Source organism: Ursus americanus, chromosome 23 (genome assembly GCF_024610735.1).
Source record: "Ursus americanus isolate L20-20 chromosome 23, mUrsAme1.1.p, whole genome shotgun sequence".
NCBI lineage: Eukaryota > Metazoa > Chordata > Mammalia > Carnivora > Ursidae > Ursus > Ursus americanus.
The window spans coordinates 306,786-323,929 of NC_142149.1; the positions used below are offsets into that span (position 1 = coordinate 306,786).

General features: G+C 58.3%; 1 protein-coding gene across 15 annotated transcripts in view; it reads left to right on the forward strand.

Moving 5' to 3' along the window:
* Positions 1–17,144, forward strand: part of QTGAL (queuosine-tRNA galactosyltransferase) — a 132,220-nt gene that overhangs the window by 92,312 nt on the left and 22,764 nt on the right. For 7 of the 15 annotated variants that reach the window (XM_087853953.1, XM_087853957.1, XM_087853955.1 and 4 more), the window contains 4 exons: positions 2,866–2,990; positions 8,376–8,511; positions 8,599–8,667; positions 9,030–13,258. In XM_087853953.1, the coding sequence (XP_087710079.1) occupies positions 2,866–2,990; positions 8,376–8,511; positions 8,599–8,667; positions 9,030–9,344 (645 nt within the window). In that variant the 3' untranslated portion in view covers positions 9,345–13,258. Of the gene's footprint in view, positions 1–2,865; positions 2,991–8,375; positions 8,512–8,598; positions 8,668–9,029; positions 13,259–14,031; positions 14,135–16,642; positions 16,838–17,144 lie in introns of those variants that run through there. The other 8 variants (XR_015721205.1, XR_015721207.1, XR_015721206.1 and 5 more) reach the window with 7 other exon arrangements.

Here is a 17,144-nt window from a genome sequence, read left to right on the forward strand (position 1 = left end):
ACATGTGAGCATGGGGAGGAATAGAGGGAGAGGGACAAGTGGACTGCACTGAGCCGGGAGCCTGACCCGGGGCTCAATCCCACGACCCGAGATCATGACCTGAGTCGAAATCAAGAGTCAGGCGCTCCCTTTCTATTTCTTTTTAAATTCAGTCCACCCTCTTTTACTCTGGAGGCTTATTGAGGTGTAATTCCCATACCGTACGTTTCATCTGTTAAAAGGTGCAGTTTGATGTATTCTGGCAAACGCACAGGCACGCTCCATCGCCACAGTGTGTGCGATGCCAAGAGCGGCCATGGGCCCATGAGCAGCACACCTTGGCCAGCTGGGCCCGCACCCGTCTGCCCCCACCCTCCTCCCAAGACCCCTTTGTGTATCTGGCCTTCTGACTTGAGGTGGTCCCGTCACGCTCTCAGTGCTGGGAGGGTTCAGTGTTGATCTGTCTCAAGGCTCGGGTCGTCTTTGTTGTGGCTACGTCAGCGGGTTGAGTTTTGTCTGTGGGAGTGTTTGGTTTTCTGCTTCCACCTCACACCAGCTCCGTCCAGATGAAGACTTTCTGCGTCCCCGCATTCTCAGGAGTTCCCGCGATCTGCCCCCTCCTGCCACTGCAGTGAAGTGCAGCAGCTTTCCTGGGGTGTGCGGGGGGCTGGCGTGAGGGGCCGGTGGCCTGTTCTGTGCTTCCTTCTGTCCCACGAGATCCCAGTCCCCTCTCACCACATCTCCGGGTGTGCCTGCGCTGCCCACCACATCCCCACCCACAGGACCATTCAGTGCGCCTGGGCACCCCCCCGCATGGGCTCAGCTACCCCAGCTCCCTTGGCTCCCCAGGCTCACAGCCTCTGTGCAGAGTTTTCAGCTGGCCAGAGGAGCCTGAGCTCTTGGCGAACAGGTGCCCAGCAGGGGGGGAGGAGTGAGAACCGAGGAACCGTGAGCGGAGGACCAGTGGCACAGACCCCCTGTCTCGCTGGGAGCAGTGGTGCCCCAGCGCTGCCTCCAAGTAAATCCTCTCTTCTTGCCAGAAATAATGAAACACTGAGGGAGGTTCTTCCAGATCATCGGAAGAAAGAGCACCTTTTCTCTTTTTCCTAAAGCTGTAAAGTGCACAGAGGTACAGTTTGCTCTTTACCTTTGGGACGTCTGGGGGGCTCTGTCAGTGAAGCGTCTGCCTTCAGCTCGGGTCATGATCTCAGGGTCCTGGGATCGAGCCCCACGTCGGGCTCCCTGCTCGGCGGGGAGCATGTGCTCTCTCTCTCTCTCAAATAAAAAAGTCTTTTTTAAAAAAATAAAGGTGCCTTTGAAAATGCAGAGAACTAGAAAAAGGGAACGTGCACAAATCACCTGGGACCCTGTCACCGCATAGCTGATCTGAGCGTGTGCGTGTGGCTCCTTTGTGTTCAGTTTTCTGTGGACAGACTTTCAGCAGAGCTGGAAACGGTTGTGAAACTTGAGTTTTAACTTTTTATTTTACATCTTGCGTATTATCCGTCTTTGTGGGGCCTGGTCCTTCACGTCACATACGCTGATGGGCTTGTCCGCCCCCACCGCGGAAACGAGGGTGTTCGTGACTTTTCCACACCATTGGCCAGACCCCTGTGGGATGTTGCAGGGTCCGCTCCCATCGCTTCCTGGCCGAGCCTGCTTTGTCATTCTGTGCACATGTGGGGTCTTTGGGCCCCAGCTCGGGGTCTGCCCACGATAAAACCAAGTGTGTCTCAGACTCCTTGGCCAGGACTCCCAGGTCAGTGGTGGCTTTACAGAGCACGCCAGGTGGACAGGTGTGGGCAGCGTTGCGGTGCTGGCTTCGGGAACAGGAGCCGAGTCAGGAAGTGCACCCAGTCCAGCTGACTTCCAGGTGTGGCTCACATCTTTCCGGCCGTGTCCAGCAACCGCACTCCTATTCAACCAGCAGACAAGGCATGCAGGTGTATTGCCGACTCTGCTGAGACCTGTGCAGACAGCCATTCTGGGGACAGCCTTGCCCTGTGCAGCTGGTAAGGTGGCCTCTCCCCCCGGGGTTCCATCTCCCCGAGGGCACCTGGCCGCCAGGCTCTGCAGGGCCAGCTGTGCGACCTTCCTCTCGAGGAGATAGGCAAACCAGGGAACGGCCTGGAGGCCCTGGAGTGGCCAGAGTTCAGTGCCGTGAGCTTTACTGGAAGCAGTAGGCTCGGCTGTGGCCCAGCACTAAGCTAAACCAAACCTGGGGCTTGCAAGCTGGCCCAGAGGTGTGACAGGCTGCTGCACAGTCAGAAACCAGCCTTTGCCTGGAGCCACGTCTCCTGGCGGCATCAGTGACCAGGCCTCAGCATCACTGGGCTCTGCTCACTGGCACACCTCTAATGCCGTGCCGTCGACAGCCAGGAGGGTGAGCAAGGTCCAGAGCCCTGGGCTCACTTGACTTTCACTCTTGACTTTAGGAAAGTCAAGGCAGCAGACCAGCGTCTGGCTTCCAGCTTCCGTTGTCAGGGCTCAGCTTGACCGCCTGACTGGCTGGCAGGGGGGTGGGGGCTGAGTTCTCGCAAGCCGGGGAAACCCAGAAGAAAGCTCTCGGGTCCCTGCAGAGCGGAGACCCCGTCCGTGGGGAGGGCTGTTTCTCAGGTTGGAGGCCGTATGCGAGGGTGACGCTGGGGGCTTTGGTCTGCCCTCCGGCCCCGCTTTCCCTGCCAGCACCTCCTCGTCTTGAGATGACATCTGCGTGCTCGGCGGCTGGGCGCGTTGGTCGCTCGCTGGAACCTCGCACCTGAGGCCGGGCGTGACGCCCCGTGTCCAGTTGCCTGAATGAATGCGCGCGCGGGAAGCAGTGGGCCCAGGTGTGCTTCTGCGTGGGCAGAACCTGGCAATGGCTGACGCTTCTCTTGTGCCCCACAGGGTGTGCCCGAGGACCTGCTCTTCTTCCACAACCACCTCAGAAAGGGCGGCGGGGTCATCCGCGTGGACCAGAGCCTTCTCCTCTACCGCTACCACCCGAATGCAGCCACACGCTCGGTCCTCGAGTATGTGGGCCCAAGGCTCCAGACTCAGTTTGGGGGCCGGTGAGGGGCCGAGGTGGAGGGCGCGGGGCTGCCAAGGTCCAGGGTCGAGGATGCAGACACAGGTCACCTGGGTCAGGTCCCTACCACGAGGCAAGAAGTCTGGGAGCACGGCAGGCACGGTGTGCAGAGCCCGTGGCCTTCATGGGGGAAGGCTGTGTCAGGGCCCACGGACGAGGGTTCCCAGGGCGAAGGCTGTGTGTCTGCTTTTCTACAGCGAGGCGGAACTCACGTGCAGATGTTCCTTTGGGGTCTCGCTCTCCACCGCTGTGAGATGGTTGGAGCCTCCGAGCGGCCGGGTGCGCGTCTGACTTGGCTGCTGGTGGCTCAGTGTGCCCTCTCTGGCCGCACCACGGGGCCTGCCCGCTCCCTCTCCCTCCTGTGCCACCTGCCGGCCCCCATGTCCCCAGTGGCCTGGGGCAGCAGGTGTGGAACACGGAGGTAGGGGTGTGTTCTGACTCCTTCCGTTTGAACCCTGTGTGCGTGTGACGTGTTTCTCACCTGTACAGGCGTGTGTGCCCTTGGTGCCTTGCTGCTGTGACACTGCTTGCTTTCGGGAGCGGGGAGGAAGGGTGCACATGCGTCTCTCGGAGGTGGGTTGGCTCTGCTGCCCTGGAGGGTGTGAGACCCTCCGAGGTCGTGGCTTCTCAGCTGGGCAGCCTCTGTCTGGGGAGGTCTGACGTCCACCTGCACTGAGGGGCGGGTGCCGATTTGTGCCACGTCATCTGGGGGTCCCAGGCTGACTCAGGAGTCCTCGGACATGGACATGTATGAAGTTCAGCTTCGTTTTCCAGCTTTTGGCAAAAGAACTTGATTTTGGTGATTTGCTGTTAAATCTGAACTTTCACATAGTGGCTTTAGTAGAGTGCCATCGTTTGGGGTTTGCTGTGCTGAAGCCAACTCCCTGCGAGTGTGGTTTGCACCGTGGGGTAAAGGTCACGTCACGGGGGGACAAAGCAGCCCCAGATGTGTGCGCGTACGTCTCATCAGTCTCCAAGCACGTGAACAAAACTGGACAGAAGCAGACAAACCCACGATTACAGTGGAGGTTTTTCGGGCCCGTCTCGGTGGCCGAGAGAAGCAGGGCGTTCTGCAAGGCGCAGAGGCCTGGAATCGCACTGTTAACCCCTGACCCGGTCGGCGTGTACAGACCACTACACTCAGCCGCAGACTCCATCCCTTTAAGGTGCACGACAGACCACTCTGATCCCATTTCAAACAGTTAGAATCATACACGGTATGTTTTATAACCACATAGAAGGAACTTAGAAGTCAGGAACACATCGTAAAAACCCAAAATTAAGCAACCAAGGGAAAAAATCACAAAGGAAATCAGAAAAAAATTTAATTTGGTGAAATTAAACTGGGATGTCAAAATCTGCAGAATTCACTAAAGCACACAGTCTACACTCCCAGTGAACAACTGAAAAGACCCAGTTAAGAAACATGCATGATGGCATCAAAAGTGAAATACTTGTGAGTGAACCTGACAAGGTGTGTGTGTCCTTTTTGGAAACTACAAGAAAGTGTGCAGGAAAATTAAAACTCATAACAGGGACGGAGGGATGCCACCTTCATGGGTTGGAATATTGGTGACGTTGACACTAGTTCTCCCCAAACTGAGCTGTGGATTGAACTTCTTTGCAGAAATTGATAACCTGATTCTAAAAATCACTTGGAAAATTAAAGGACCCAGAATGGCCTCAACAGCCTTGAAGAGAGTGAAATTTGAGGACTCACAGTGCCCAGCAAACACAGCAACAGCATCAAGAGAGACCAGGGAAATAGAGAATCCAGAAATACATTGAAAATTGTACAATAGATTGATTTTCAACAGTCTCCAAAGGCATTTAATGGAAAAGGAAGATATTTTGAACAAGTGGAACCGCTGGATATCGACGTGGGACAAGAAGGAAAGAACAAGAGTTTCGTGCCATATGGAAACACTCATTCTAGTTGGATCTTAGATACAAACTTAGAAACAGCGGAATAGAAGCTTCTAGAGGGAAACAGGCAACACCTTCACAAGTTCAGGGTCAGCAAACACTTACCAGAGAGGACAGGAGAATCACTAACCATTTAAAAAGTGGTAAAGTGGACTTTATCAAAATTAAACACATTTGTTCATAAAAAGACACCATCAGGAACGTGAGCGGCAAACGGCCGACTGAGCGGGAACATTTACGATCCGTGGGAGGCACGTAAAGAACCCCAGCAACAAAGAGTGTGTCGTGAAAGTGGGCAAGTACTTGAACAAAGACATTTCACAAAACAAGAATATGTAGTACATAGCGTAAGCCCACGACACACCCAACAGGAGGGCTGAATTAGCATCCGCCAGTTCCAAATGGCGGCCAGGGTGTGGATCTAGCAGAAGAGTCACTCTTCTCAGGAGTTGAAGGGTACATCCTCTCTGGAAAACTGCCACTTTTCATTAAATAAATGAATATCCCTGTGACCTAGCAATTCCATGTCTAGGTGCCTCATGCAAGAGAAGCGAAAGCCCTGTTCAACGTACCACCGATAATATTGCCGAGAAATGTCTATCAGCAAGTGAACGGAGGTTGTAATGGAATGCTGCTCAGCGCTGAGAGGAAACCCGCTGCTGATCTGTGCGGGAACGGGGATTAACGTCAAAACAATATGCTCACTAGAGAAGCAAGGCACATGGGCACGCGTACTGTGGGGTTCCGCGTCCACGCACCCCAACAGGCAGGACGAGTCTCTGCTGTTCATAATGACAACTAGTCCACAGTGAGAGGAGCTCCTGCTAGCGTGTGCTGGTAGAAATTAGAACCAGTGTTTGGTGATAGTGATTAGAACTGGGTAGACCTTAGACCTGTGAGGTGTGGGCCTGCGGGGCTCTCCTCTGTCGTCACCATCACGCGCGTTCCTGTCTGTGTGTTCTCCTGTCAGAGTCTCTGAAGACAGAGGCATCTCTCTGTAGGACCCGGTGGTGCCCATGGTGCGGCAGGAGCCTGCGTGTCCAGGAAGAGCCAGGCCACAGGCAACTGGGCTTTGTCCCCACAAGTCCTCATCTTGTTTGCACGGGGTCGATCTCTTTTATGTTGAGAAGTTTCTTTCTTTTTTGCGACGTGAGGTTTTGCCACCCACAAGACAAAAGAGGTGATCTCATGCAGTTTCTGTATTGGATTAAAATCTTCGCGCTGTGAGTGGCAAAACCTCAGAGTAATGAGCTTTAATTACACCCTCAGGCTTGCTGAGAATTGAATTTCTTCAGACTCTCTGCCCAGAGCCCTCCTCTGACAGCACTCCCTGGTTGTTTATTTTAAACCAAGAATGGTCAGCATTCACATCATTCATTATGAGGTTCTTTAGACAGCCAGGGACACCGAGGACCGACCCTCCTGCGCCCGGCCGCCTTCCCCAGCCCCGCCGCCGAGGCCAGCGCTGTCTCGTGCGTGCCATTCATCGCCACACCGGTTTCTTGAGCCCTTCACTGCGTGTAATGTCTCCCTGAACAATATGTGTTACCTGTTTAAAACGTCATGTCCCTTGTAGCTTTCTGCCGTTCTCCCTGAAAACTGCGTTTCTGTTCTGCCTCACGGTTGCCCCGTCCCGTGTGACCTCAGGGTGCCGCCTGTCTCCAGCGCCACCTCCTCCCATGGCCTCTCTGCCGCCCTGCCTGTCCTGCCTGCCGCCGAGCTGACTCCACCTGGGCCAGCACCGCGCCCTCCTTATTCCGCTGCCGGGGGGCGGGGGGGGGCAGGGGACCAGGCCGCAGGGGGTGCGTTTGGAGAGGCTCGTCTGTGGGTTGGGGGAAACCGCTCCGCTCGCCGCCGCCCCTGCTGGGGGACACTGCTGCCCTGCAGCAAGTGGGGAGACTCTCGAGGATTCTTCCCGTCATGGGCGTTTCCTTGAATCTACTATGAGAAGGAATTAAGTCGCAGAAGTGACACGACCCTGTGCTGACAGGACTACGTCACGGGCTGGGGACAGGAGAGGAAGCCGCTGCTGAGAGCCGCGTGTGCGTCACGCATCCCCTCTCCTGGTGGGGACCCCGGCCTGACCCCACACACAGTGCTGCCTGACACCAGGCTGTCCCGCCACGTCCTCCACTTGAAAGGTGAACAGCGTTCGAAGTGGCTTTTCCCTGTACCTTCCTCATCCTCAGGGTTTCTCACTCCGCAGAACGCACGCGCACGGTCACCGGTCCTTTGTTCTTGCACTTCCGCTGCTCGGATGTTGCCAGAGCTGCGTGTGCCTGGCCATGCGGGCGGCGTCTGACGTGGGCTGGAGTGTCTGGAGCTCATGTGGTGTTCTGGAAGAGCTAGGGTCTAGGATCAGGGAGCTGCCCACCACCAGCCCTGGCACGCCCATGGCGCAGCTGTCAGGACGCCTGGCGGTCACTTGCCTGGCGCCACTGCGTCCGTGGATCCCAGGTGCCCCGCCAGGCCCAAGCCCCAGGAGGAACAGCTCCCTGAGATGCCTGGGAATGGCCCTGGGTCGCTGGGTTCAGCATGGCTGAGGACCCGCGGAAGAGTGCTCCCAGGTGTGACTGTGATTTAGGGATGGTGTGCACCCTCCCTTACGTACTGAGATTTCTCTGGGAAACAAGACTCTGGGTCAGGTTTGGGCCGTTGCACCCCGAGAAGTTCCACCCTAACCCTCTAATCGTAAAGATTTCTTTGGGGTACAGCACAAGTGAGCAGAGGGAGAGGGAAAAAGAAACCCGTAAGCAGACTCCCCACTGAGCGTGGAGCCCCACGCAGGGCTCGATCTCATGACCCTGAGATCATGACCTGAGCTGAAGCCAGGAGTCATGCTCAATCGACTGAGCCCCCCAGATCCCCAACCTTCCAGATTCTTAGGTGATGCTTTCATGCCTGCAGTTTAGGCCCTTTTCCTAAACAGGAAAACAGCTGAGGGTACTGGTCTGTGTGGGGCTCGCAGCTGCAGACCCCAGTGGCCAGGCCTCCGGGTCTGCTCATAGCAAGGGGCCCATAGAGGGGTCCCCACCTGGGGAAGACCACCTGGCAGTCTGGGCAGCTTCTGCGGGAAGCAGAGCCACGAGACGGCTCACCCGAGCTCAGCCGACACCGGCGTAGCTGCATCTCCCCCAGGCTCCCCAGGGTCTGGGCCTGGCGTCCCTCAAGGCCCCCAGCTACATGGACGTGAGGTCCTAGGGTCCACGTGGGGCTGTGAGGGTGGGTGAGGCAGTGTCCCCGGTTTGTTGGTTCATTCATTTTTCCAGCCAGAACCTCGTGAGCTCTGCAGAGAGGAGATCCCCAGAACATGCCCTGCTGTGCCCAGGGCTGGGGAGGGAGGGAAGGTCTGGGAGCAGCTAGAGGCCCCGCCCACCTGGCTCACTGCCCATTCCTCCCCCAGGACCACCATCTGGACCCACCGTGTCCGCTTCCTGGAAGAACGGGTCCTGCCGCACTGGGCAGCTTTCACCATCTGGAACGCGGGCAGGCAGGGCCGCCGGCTTTATCGCAGCCTGACACCCGAGGCACGACGCAAGGTGGGCCCCCATCCCCCCCTGCCCCCTTCATCCCACCCAGCAGCTCTGACCCCCGTCCCTGAGGCTGGTGTCCTGTGCCCCCCCCAGGTGGTTGCCTTCTGTGACGTGGACGAGAAGAAGATCAGGAAAGGCTTCTATTGTTACGAGGACTCTCAGGTGTGGGGGCCCAGGGCCCCAGGGAGGGCCTCAGTCCCACATGGGTTGCCTACACCACCCCTAGCTCTGTCCCGGGGGACACGGAGCAGCCCCTGCCCAGAACCTTCCTCCTTGGGGAAGGCCTCCTGTGCCTAGACAGCTGCCAGGCCCAGCAGCGGTGGCCCCCATCTCCTGGGGGTCTCGGGCCCCAGAGTGGCCTGTGTCCCCACCTGGCCCAGGTCTGTGTGTCTGCCATGCACCGTGGAGCTGGGCAGGGGTGAGGGGTGCGGCCCAGCTGCCCGGTCAGCATCTGCAGGCCCAGCACGGTAGGGCGTCCGTGGGATAAGCACGGACCCCAGCCTGAAACACCTCTTGTTTCTCAGGAAAGGCCTAAGCCTCGGGTTCCAATCCTGCACTTCCGAGCTGCCCGACCACCCTTCGTCATCTGCGTGAAGCTGGTAAGTGTCAGGTGCAGCCACAGCAGAGGTCACGCGAGCACCGTGCGGCTGGTACAGGCGCCTGTTGTGGGATCGCAGACGTCCGACATGCAGCCAGACATCCATGCCCTTGGTTTGGGCCGCCTGCGTGGAGCCGCGGGCTACGGTGAGAGGTGGTCACCACTCTCGGGAGGCCGCCCAGGGTGCCGGAGGAGGCCGCCGTGGCGCCCTCATAAAATGGGCTGCACTTCTGTAAAGTGACGCTCTGGCAGACGAGGGGCTGTGGGCGGTGAAGTGTCGCTGAGCAGCACCTCTGCCCAGGCACCACGGCCCCTGCCCCCAGGGCCATCCGGAGACTTCACCCCCACATCCTCGTCTTTTCCCGTGAGGTCACGGGCACGGGGCCCGGGCTGCGCCAGCTTCTCAGCTCCGTTGGGGTCACACAGCACGGGCCTGGGAGCCCCGGTCCGCTTGCCCGTGTCAGGCTGGCCTGTGTGGCCGGGTGACTGAACTCACTCGTTCCCGGGTAGCGTCCCACTGTCCCGCAGCGGGACATCCGACCGTGAGCCCTGGTCGTTTCCAGCCCCGCAGGGAGAGCCCAGCTGCGGCGTTCCCGTGAATTTGGAGGTGTAGAGGGTATTGGAAGGTGCCCTCCATGCACACACCTTCGTGAGGCCACGTGAGGGCTTGTCCCAGCCGCTCCCGCCAGACAAGGGCTCAGTCGAGAGGTGCCCTTGGGCCGCCTCTGGCCTTGCTGGTTCCCAGGAGCTCGGCACGCTCTGGTGCCGGTCCTGCCTCGCTTAGAGTGGCAACTGTTCTCCCACGTGAGACTTGCCTTTTCACAGGTTCTTCCAGAAAAAGTTATTTTCTTTTTAAAGATTTTATTTATTTGCCAGAGAGAGATCGTGAGAGCGCAAGCAGAGAGCCCGACACGGGACTCGATCCCAGGACCTTGGAGATCATGACTCGAGCTGAAGGCAGACCCTTAACCGACCAAGCCACCCAGACGTCCCTAGAAAGTGTTACTTTTAATGCAGCGGCATTCGTCAACCTTTCCCTTACGACGGACACTTGTAGTGCCCTGTTTAGGAAATCATTCTTCGTGGTCAGAAGGGTACATTCTCGCGCACACACGCAGATGTGAAGTGTCATCTTTTACTTTGCAGTCCCAACTATGGGGCCAGTTTGGCTCAGGTGGGGCAGGGCTGCCCCAGTGGGCCCCCAAGAGGGGGTGGTGGCCGACGGGTGGGAAAGGGCCCTGTGCCTGCTGCTGGGGCTTGTGGGAAGACACACCGATGGGGACCCCCGGGGGGCTGGGCTGGGACCTCAGTCACCAGGACACCAGGAGCTTCCTGGAGGCGGCAGCTTTTGCAGAAGGGAGGCAGGGTCCGTCAACATCAGGGAGCAGACCCGCAGGACACGCCCACGCACCCCTGCGTCAAGCCTTGGGCTCAGGGGTGTAGGCCTACACACGGTGGGACGAGAGCAGACCTGTGGAGGGGCAGGGAGGGGGCATCCTTCTTCTTTGTGGCAGGTTTAAGACCCCAACCTCTTTGGCCTTGACTGGACTTTACTGAGCTGCCAGCTGTGTCTGTGCGGGCGCCAGGCAGGATGGTGTCCCCACGGAGGGCTTCGCCTCCCTAGGCCGTTCCCAAAAGACACCTCGGAAGGAGGACGTTGGCTGGGCAGGGGCGGTGGCTCGATAAGGGCCCCAGGCGGGGCAGCAGGCGCAGTTGAGAGGCTGGCCTCTGCCCTTTGCTGAAGGGGCCACTTCGGGGAAGTCCCCCAACTGTGGGAGAGCAGGGGTGAGCACAGCTTGCCCAGGGGGCCGTCAGGCACTCGCTCAGGGCCCCTGGGCCACGGCCAGTCCCACGTTCCAACCCCGTGGAAACCGCGAGAGGCAGCCACGTGTTGTCCCAGGCTGCTCTGCTGTGGGGTCTCATTCCACAGCAACAGGTGGCTGACTTACAAGGCCCAGGGCGGTGACACTGTCAGAAAAGAGCAAGCCCGCCGGCGGTTAGAGCGGCACAGCCATGAGCGTCCGTGTGTAGCTCCACGTGAACCTGTGTGCCAGGAGAGGAAGTGCAGGGTCACAGGGTAACCATGTTTTGGGAGCCGCCAGTTTTGCACAACGGTCGCACCATTTTACGCTCCCGCCGACAGTGCAAGGGCGCCAGGGTCTCCACGCGTGCGCACTCGTGGTGCTGTTACGGGTGCCCCGGTGGGTGCCAAGTGTTCTCGCGTGGAGGTGATGATGTTGCGTTTCCCTAACGTCCACTGGTGCTGACAGAGCCCTTTCATCTGCTTGTTGGCCGTGTGTGTCGTCTCCGGAGAAGTGTCTGTTTGGGTCCTTTGCCCATTTTTTACCTGGGTTTTGTCTTATGGAGCCCTAAGAGTTCCTTGTATCTTCTAGACGCAGGTGCCCAGTCAGATATATTTGGAAACATCTCCGGTTCCACAGGTCCTCTTCTTACTTTCTTGATTGGGTCCTTTGATGTACAAAAGTATTTGATTTTGATAAAGCCCAGTTTATCTGGTTTTAACTTGGTTGCTCATGTTTTCGGTGTCCTAGCCAAGACACCGTCGCCAAATCCAGGACTGCGAAGGTTCTACCCCCATGCTTCCTCCGCAGATCTCGTGGTCCCGGCTCTGGTCTAGTGTGCGGCCTGCGGGAGGCGGCCAGCCCCATTCTCGAGCACGTAGGTGTCCGGGCACCACGCAGCCGGGGCAGCTCCTGCCCCGACTGTCGCCCTGAAGTTTGTTCCGCTTGCCAGCTTGAACCTGTATTGTTTATTGTTGAACCACTGCTACATAGTAAATTACCATAAGCTAGTCTCCTACAATACACGTTGTTTTAGAGTTTTAAATTTGAGAGAGAGAGCGTGCGCACGTGGTTGGGGCCGGAGGGGGAGAATCTCAGACTCCCCCGCTGAGCAGGGAGCCCTACACAGGGCTCAGTCCCACAACCCTGCGACCATGACCTGAGCCAAAACCAAGAGGACTCTTAACCGACTGAGCCACCCAGGCGTGCTCACAGTTTCTGTGGTTCAGAAATCCAGGTGCCACAGGCAGGTCCTCACGGCCCCTCACGAGGCAGCCGGTGAGGTACCAGCCAAGAGGCGGTCGCATGGGGAGGCTCGCCGGAGCAGGGTCTGCCTCCGTGTCGTCATGGCAGGTGGCTGAAGCCAGACCCTTGAGGGTGTTGGACCAAGGGCTTTAGTTCTTTGCTGGCTGTTCCTTGCCATGTGGCCCCCTCGGCGTGGCAGCATATTCTCTTGAAACTGGCAAGGGGCAGGGTCTGCTAGCGAGACAGAAGTCACGATAATGTGTCACCAGATCACAGAAGTGCCGTGTGCAGTGGCCAGTCCACCTGCGCTCCAGGGGAGGGGGCGACACGGACCCACCTCTGTCTGCCTTTCTGCAGCATGTGCCCACCTGCCTGGGTTTTCTGGTGTGAAAGCAGTTTCCTAAAAGGGACGAGCCTGTTTAAAGCCAAGATAAGCAAGGTTCCAAGCTGCCAGGGAAACTGGACGGTAACTATGAGGTGAGGCCGCAAACAGCAGCCGTAAAATGAAAATTTAAATTCTGCACAAACTATACACAATTTCTCAGAGATGAGCTCAGTTAAGGGTCTCTTTCTCTGAGACCAAAAATTGCCAGGAACTAGAACCCCTGCCCCCAGTGAAAACCCTTCCCGGAGGGCAGGCTTTGGGTAGGAAGTGAGCTTCCTTTCTATCCCCAGGGAGGCACCCACAGGCGCCTGTTTTTTGTATATTCTGCCAAAATTAGCCAACATAAACACGCTTGTGTGGTTTTTTAAACCAATGGCAGCATGTTATACATATTTCTGTATTTTGCTTTTTTTTTTTTTATTTAATATAATACGTCTTACAGATTATTCCCTGTGAACCACCTGGTGCTGACTCTGCGGTTGTCTTTTAACTGAGCTGGAAGCTAGCCCCGTGTGGCCGTCCCCGTGCTGCGTGTCCCCGTGCAGCCGTCCCCATGCAGCATGTCCCCGTGCTCCGTGTCCCCATGTGGTGTGTCCCCCTGCAGTGTCCCCGTGCGGCATGTCCCCGTGCTGCGTGTCCCCATGTGGTGTGTCCCCCTGCAGTGTCCCCGTGTGGCATGTCCCCGTGCTGCGTGTCCCCATGTGGTGTGTCCCCCTGCAGTGTCCCCGTGCGGCGTGTCCCCATGTGGTGTGTCCCCCTGCAGTGTCCCCGTGCGGCATGTCCCCGTGCTGCGTGTCCCCATGTGGTGTGTCCCCCTGCAGTGTCCCCGTGCGGCATGTCCCCGTGCTGCGTGTCCCCATGTGGTGTGTCCCCCTGCAGTGTCCCCGTGCAGCATGTCCCCGTGCTGCGTGTCCCCATGTGGCTGTCACCATGGAGCGTGTCCTCATGTGTCCGTCCCTGTGCATAGTGTCCCCGTGCAGCTATCCCCATGCAGCGTGTTTCCGTGCTCTTCCCAGTGCAGGGATGGAACCAAGCAAGAGGCAGGAAGGGATCTGTTGACATCTCTTCGAGTCAGGGTTCAGGCCCCCTGTAAAGGGGGCCATGGTTGTCATGGGGGCCCCGGGACGAGGCACGAAGAGGAAAGCCGGCATGCCCTGGACAAGTGGGTGAAGCAGAGCTGCCCGTGGGGGTCATTTCCTTCCCTTAGTGCAGGGAGGAACCAAGTTCGAGCTGGGGAGAGTGTGTATGCCTCAGGGGACTCCCCCCACCCCCACCTCCCTCCCACCTCCCGCAGGACATTGTGGCCAACTTCTCGCAACGTCCCCACCCCCCCCCCATCTCCAGCCCCTCTTCTCTTAACGGAGAAGTTCGTAGTAAACCACCTGACCGGTGGCCACAGGTGATTCCAACCCAGGCCCCCTTGGGAGGGCCTCTGGGGGTCCCAGTGCAGGCTTAGGGAGGCTTGGATCAAGCCAGACCTGCTGTCCCTCCCACAGGACCTCACCGGGGGTGCATTTGAGGACAACCTGAGGTCACTGCACCTGCAGGAAGGCCGGGACTTCCTTCACTTCAGCTGACGGGCCCATGGCAGCTGCTCAGGTATGTGGGATTGCGGGCACTAGGGAGGGGAGTCCCGTGGCCCTGAGGGGGAACACACAAGGTGGGAGGTGGTACCAAGTGCATGGCAAGCCCCCCTCCTTGTGGGGCTGGCACTTCACCTACAGGGCTTGTGTCTGAGTGTGTTCTTAACCAGGACGTGGCTTTCATGCGGCAAAATGTGCAGCTGTGAGCCCACGGCCTGAGGGGCATGTGTCCGACGGTGTGTGCAAGCGCGTACACTCCCCTGCCCCTGGGGGCACCGCCGTCACCGTCTGTCTCACCAGCAGCTCGTTAGCTCATGGTCCTGATAGACACCTGTGCTGCGAGGACAGCAGCTGCTGGGTGCTCTGGTCCCACCATGATGGACGTTTGATTCTGTCGACGTTGGGCAAAGCCGGGGCATAGTTCCTGGGAAGTCTGACTTGGTTAGAGATGTGGAAATACAGACCAGCGACTGAGAACAGAGGCTGTGTGCTCTGAGCTCACAGGGTAGGCATCAGTCCCATGAGGATGGCAGAGACTTGAGGGCATGGGAAAGGGGGCTCTGGTGGCCCAGTGCCGTCCTCGAGGTTGGTCAGGGGAGCATGTCTGGCTTTCTGTGGCGGGTCCTCGGTTGCAGGAGGGTGAAGGCAGGAGGCCAGCGGTAATCGAGTGTCCTGGCTGTTCCGGGCTGCTGGCTTCAGGGTTACTGTTCGGTTCCCTGAACTGGCTGCTGTGGGTCGTGGGCGTTGTGCTCATGGCTTTTCTAGCACCTTGAGTCTCCCAGGCCTGGGAGCCCCAGCGCTCAGCCCAGCCGAGAGCAAACGCCATCAGCCGCAACTGCGGGGATGTGGAGCCGGCTCCCCTTTGCCTGTCTCAGGACCCAAACAGCAAGGCCACGGATAGGCTGTGTCATTAGTGACTTGTGGCAGAGGCAGGGGTGACCCTGCTGGTGGGAAGCCTGCAGTAAGGGCTCGTACGAACAAGGCGAGAATCCCGAGGGGGCTTGAGTAATCAGGAGCGGCCTCGTGTGAGGCTCGCGGGAGTCGGGATGAGAAGCAGGTGTGCCTTTGGAGTACAAAGCGCAGGAGGACCAGGCACCCTGCCTCGGCGCTCAGTGTCTCTTAGAAACAGGTTTGGTTTTATGCCGAGTACTGTCTGCCGCTCTTGTCCGTCCTTCAGATTCTGCTCGCTTTAAACGCTCTTCACCTTGTGTACCCCCTACTTGCTCACGGTTTGCTCAGCATACCCCCCTGCACTGGAGATGCGCAGCTGGGACCATTTCCCCACCCGCAGTTCATTCACCAGAGCGGTGGTTCCCAGTGGGGCTGAATCCGCCCCCCAAAAATCTAGCAACACCTGGAGGTAGTTTTGTTGTGAGAGTGGGGAAGGGGTTTGCTGCTGGCATCTGGGATGTTGGTACAGACTTATTGGTCAGTTGTGTGCTCGGATGAGCGTCCGACTCTCGGCTTGGCTCAGGTTGTGCTCTCAGGGTGGTGAGATGGAGCCCACGTGGGGCTCCGCTCAGCATGAGATTTCCTCCCCCTCCACCCTTCCCTCCAGAAAAACCCAGAAGTATTCAGCCCCAAGTGCCAAGAGTGCCAAGGCTAAAAACCTAGCTATGCATTCAAGGCTTGCACCACCGGATGGGACTTTCTTCAGTGACGGTTTCCCACGTACACCGTTCTGCCACGTGGACCGCTCCTTTCTCTCGCACAGCGGGGGGCCCTGTGCTTAGGGGGTGGGCAGCACTGTGGCTGTGTGCACAGTGTGCTCCTGCCCCTGCCCGGGGTCTGCAGGCTCCAGCATCTGGGGACAAGCCCCCATGAGGCCTCTGTACACACCGGGCAGATTCTTTCTGGGGTGTCTTTTCTATCTTGATAATTTCTTCAGCTGTGTCTAGCTGGTTAAATCCATCCAGGGAGCTTCCCCCCCAATCTCTTAATAATTTCTAGCTCTTTCAGAAGCAAATGTTATATTTTGTGGCTGATATCACCAATATCTGTCTTTTGGGGTCTACTTCTAGTAAGTCTCGCTGATGATTCCCTGTGTATTTTGTGACATTTCTGGAACGCGAGTTTGGGTTCTTTCCGTTCTCTCTAGAGAGGAGCCTGTACACTTCCAGAGAGGGTTCCGTCTGCCTCTTCTGCCCACTGTCTGGGGGCGCCACTGGTTGGGGGGCAGTTTGATCACATTTTCTGGGTTAGTTTTGAGAACATTCCTCCAGGAGACACCTCCCCCACCCAGCTCCAGGGGAAGGCGGTGATGGGCGGTGACAGGGTGCCGTCCCCTCATTCTCATCCATGCTCCTGCTGAGGCTGCTGCCACCCCGGGTCCCAGCTCTGCCTGGGCCTTCTGTCCTACCTCCCACGCTGCACCGAGATGAGACTTCCCCACCTGTCTCAGGCTCGGCAGACACAGGTGCTCGGGACCCAGTGCCCGCTCAGGCGGAGGCTTGGTTTTGCGTCTGGAACGTGGCTGTGGTGTACACGTGGCCCCTCGCAGCTCCCTGTGCACATTCTGTTCCAGGCACACCGGCTTCTTGCTGCTCCTCAACTCACCGAGCTCTTTCCCTTCTGGGGCCACAAGGTGCTCTTCTGTCTCCGGTGCCCGCCTGCTGCACGGCCGCTCCACGGCAGCCCACGTTCGGCCCGCTGCGTGTTGCTCCCGGGCACCGGTTTGCTAACAGGACGGTCCACGTCTGCTCCTGCTACACTCTAAGCTGTGAGCGCATGGGGCTCCCCCTCCTAGATCTGTCACCTGGCCCCGGGGTGGGGGGGGGGCTCCGGAAACCACAGCTGCGTGACCTGGTCAGAGCGAGGGTGATCCACAGGAGCTGGTGTGGCTGAGGGCAAGAGGGGCACTGGGCCGGTGCGGCCCGCGGGTCTGGGTGGTTTCCCTCAGGCTGCCGTCGGGCCCGCCCTGGCGAGGAGGAGCTCTGCAGGAGAGTTGTGGCGAAGTGGCCTGTCTCCGGGTCTCCGGAAGGGCTTCTCTTTGGAATCTCGTGGATTTTTTAAATGGTGCTAAAAAC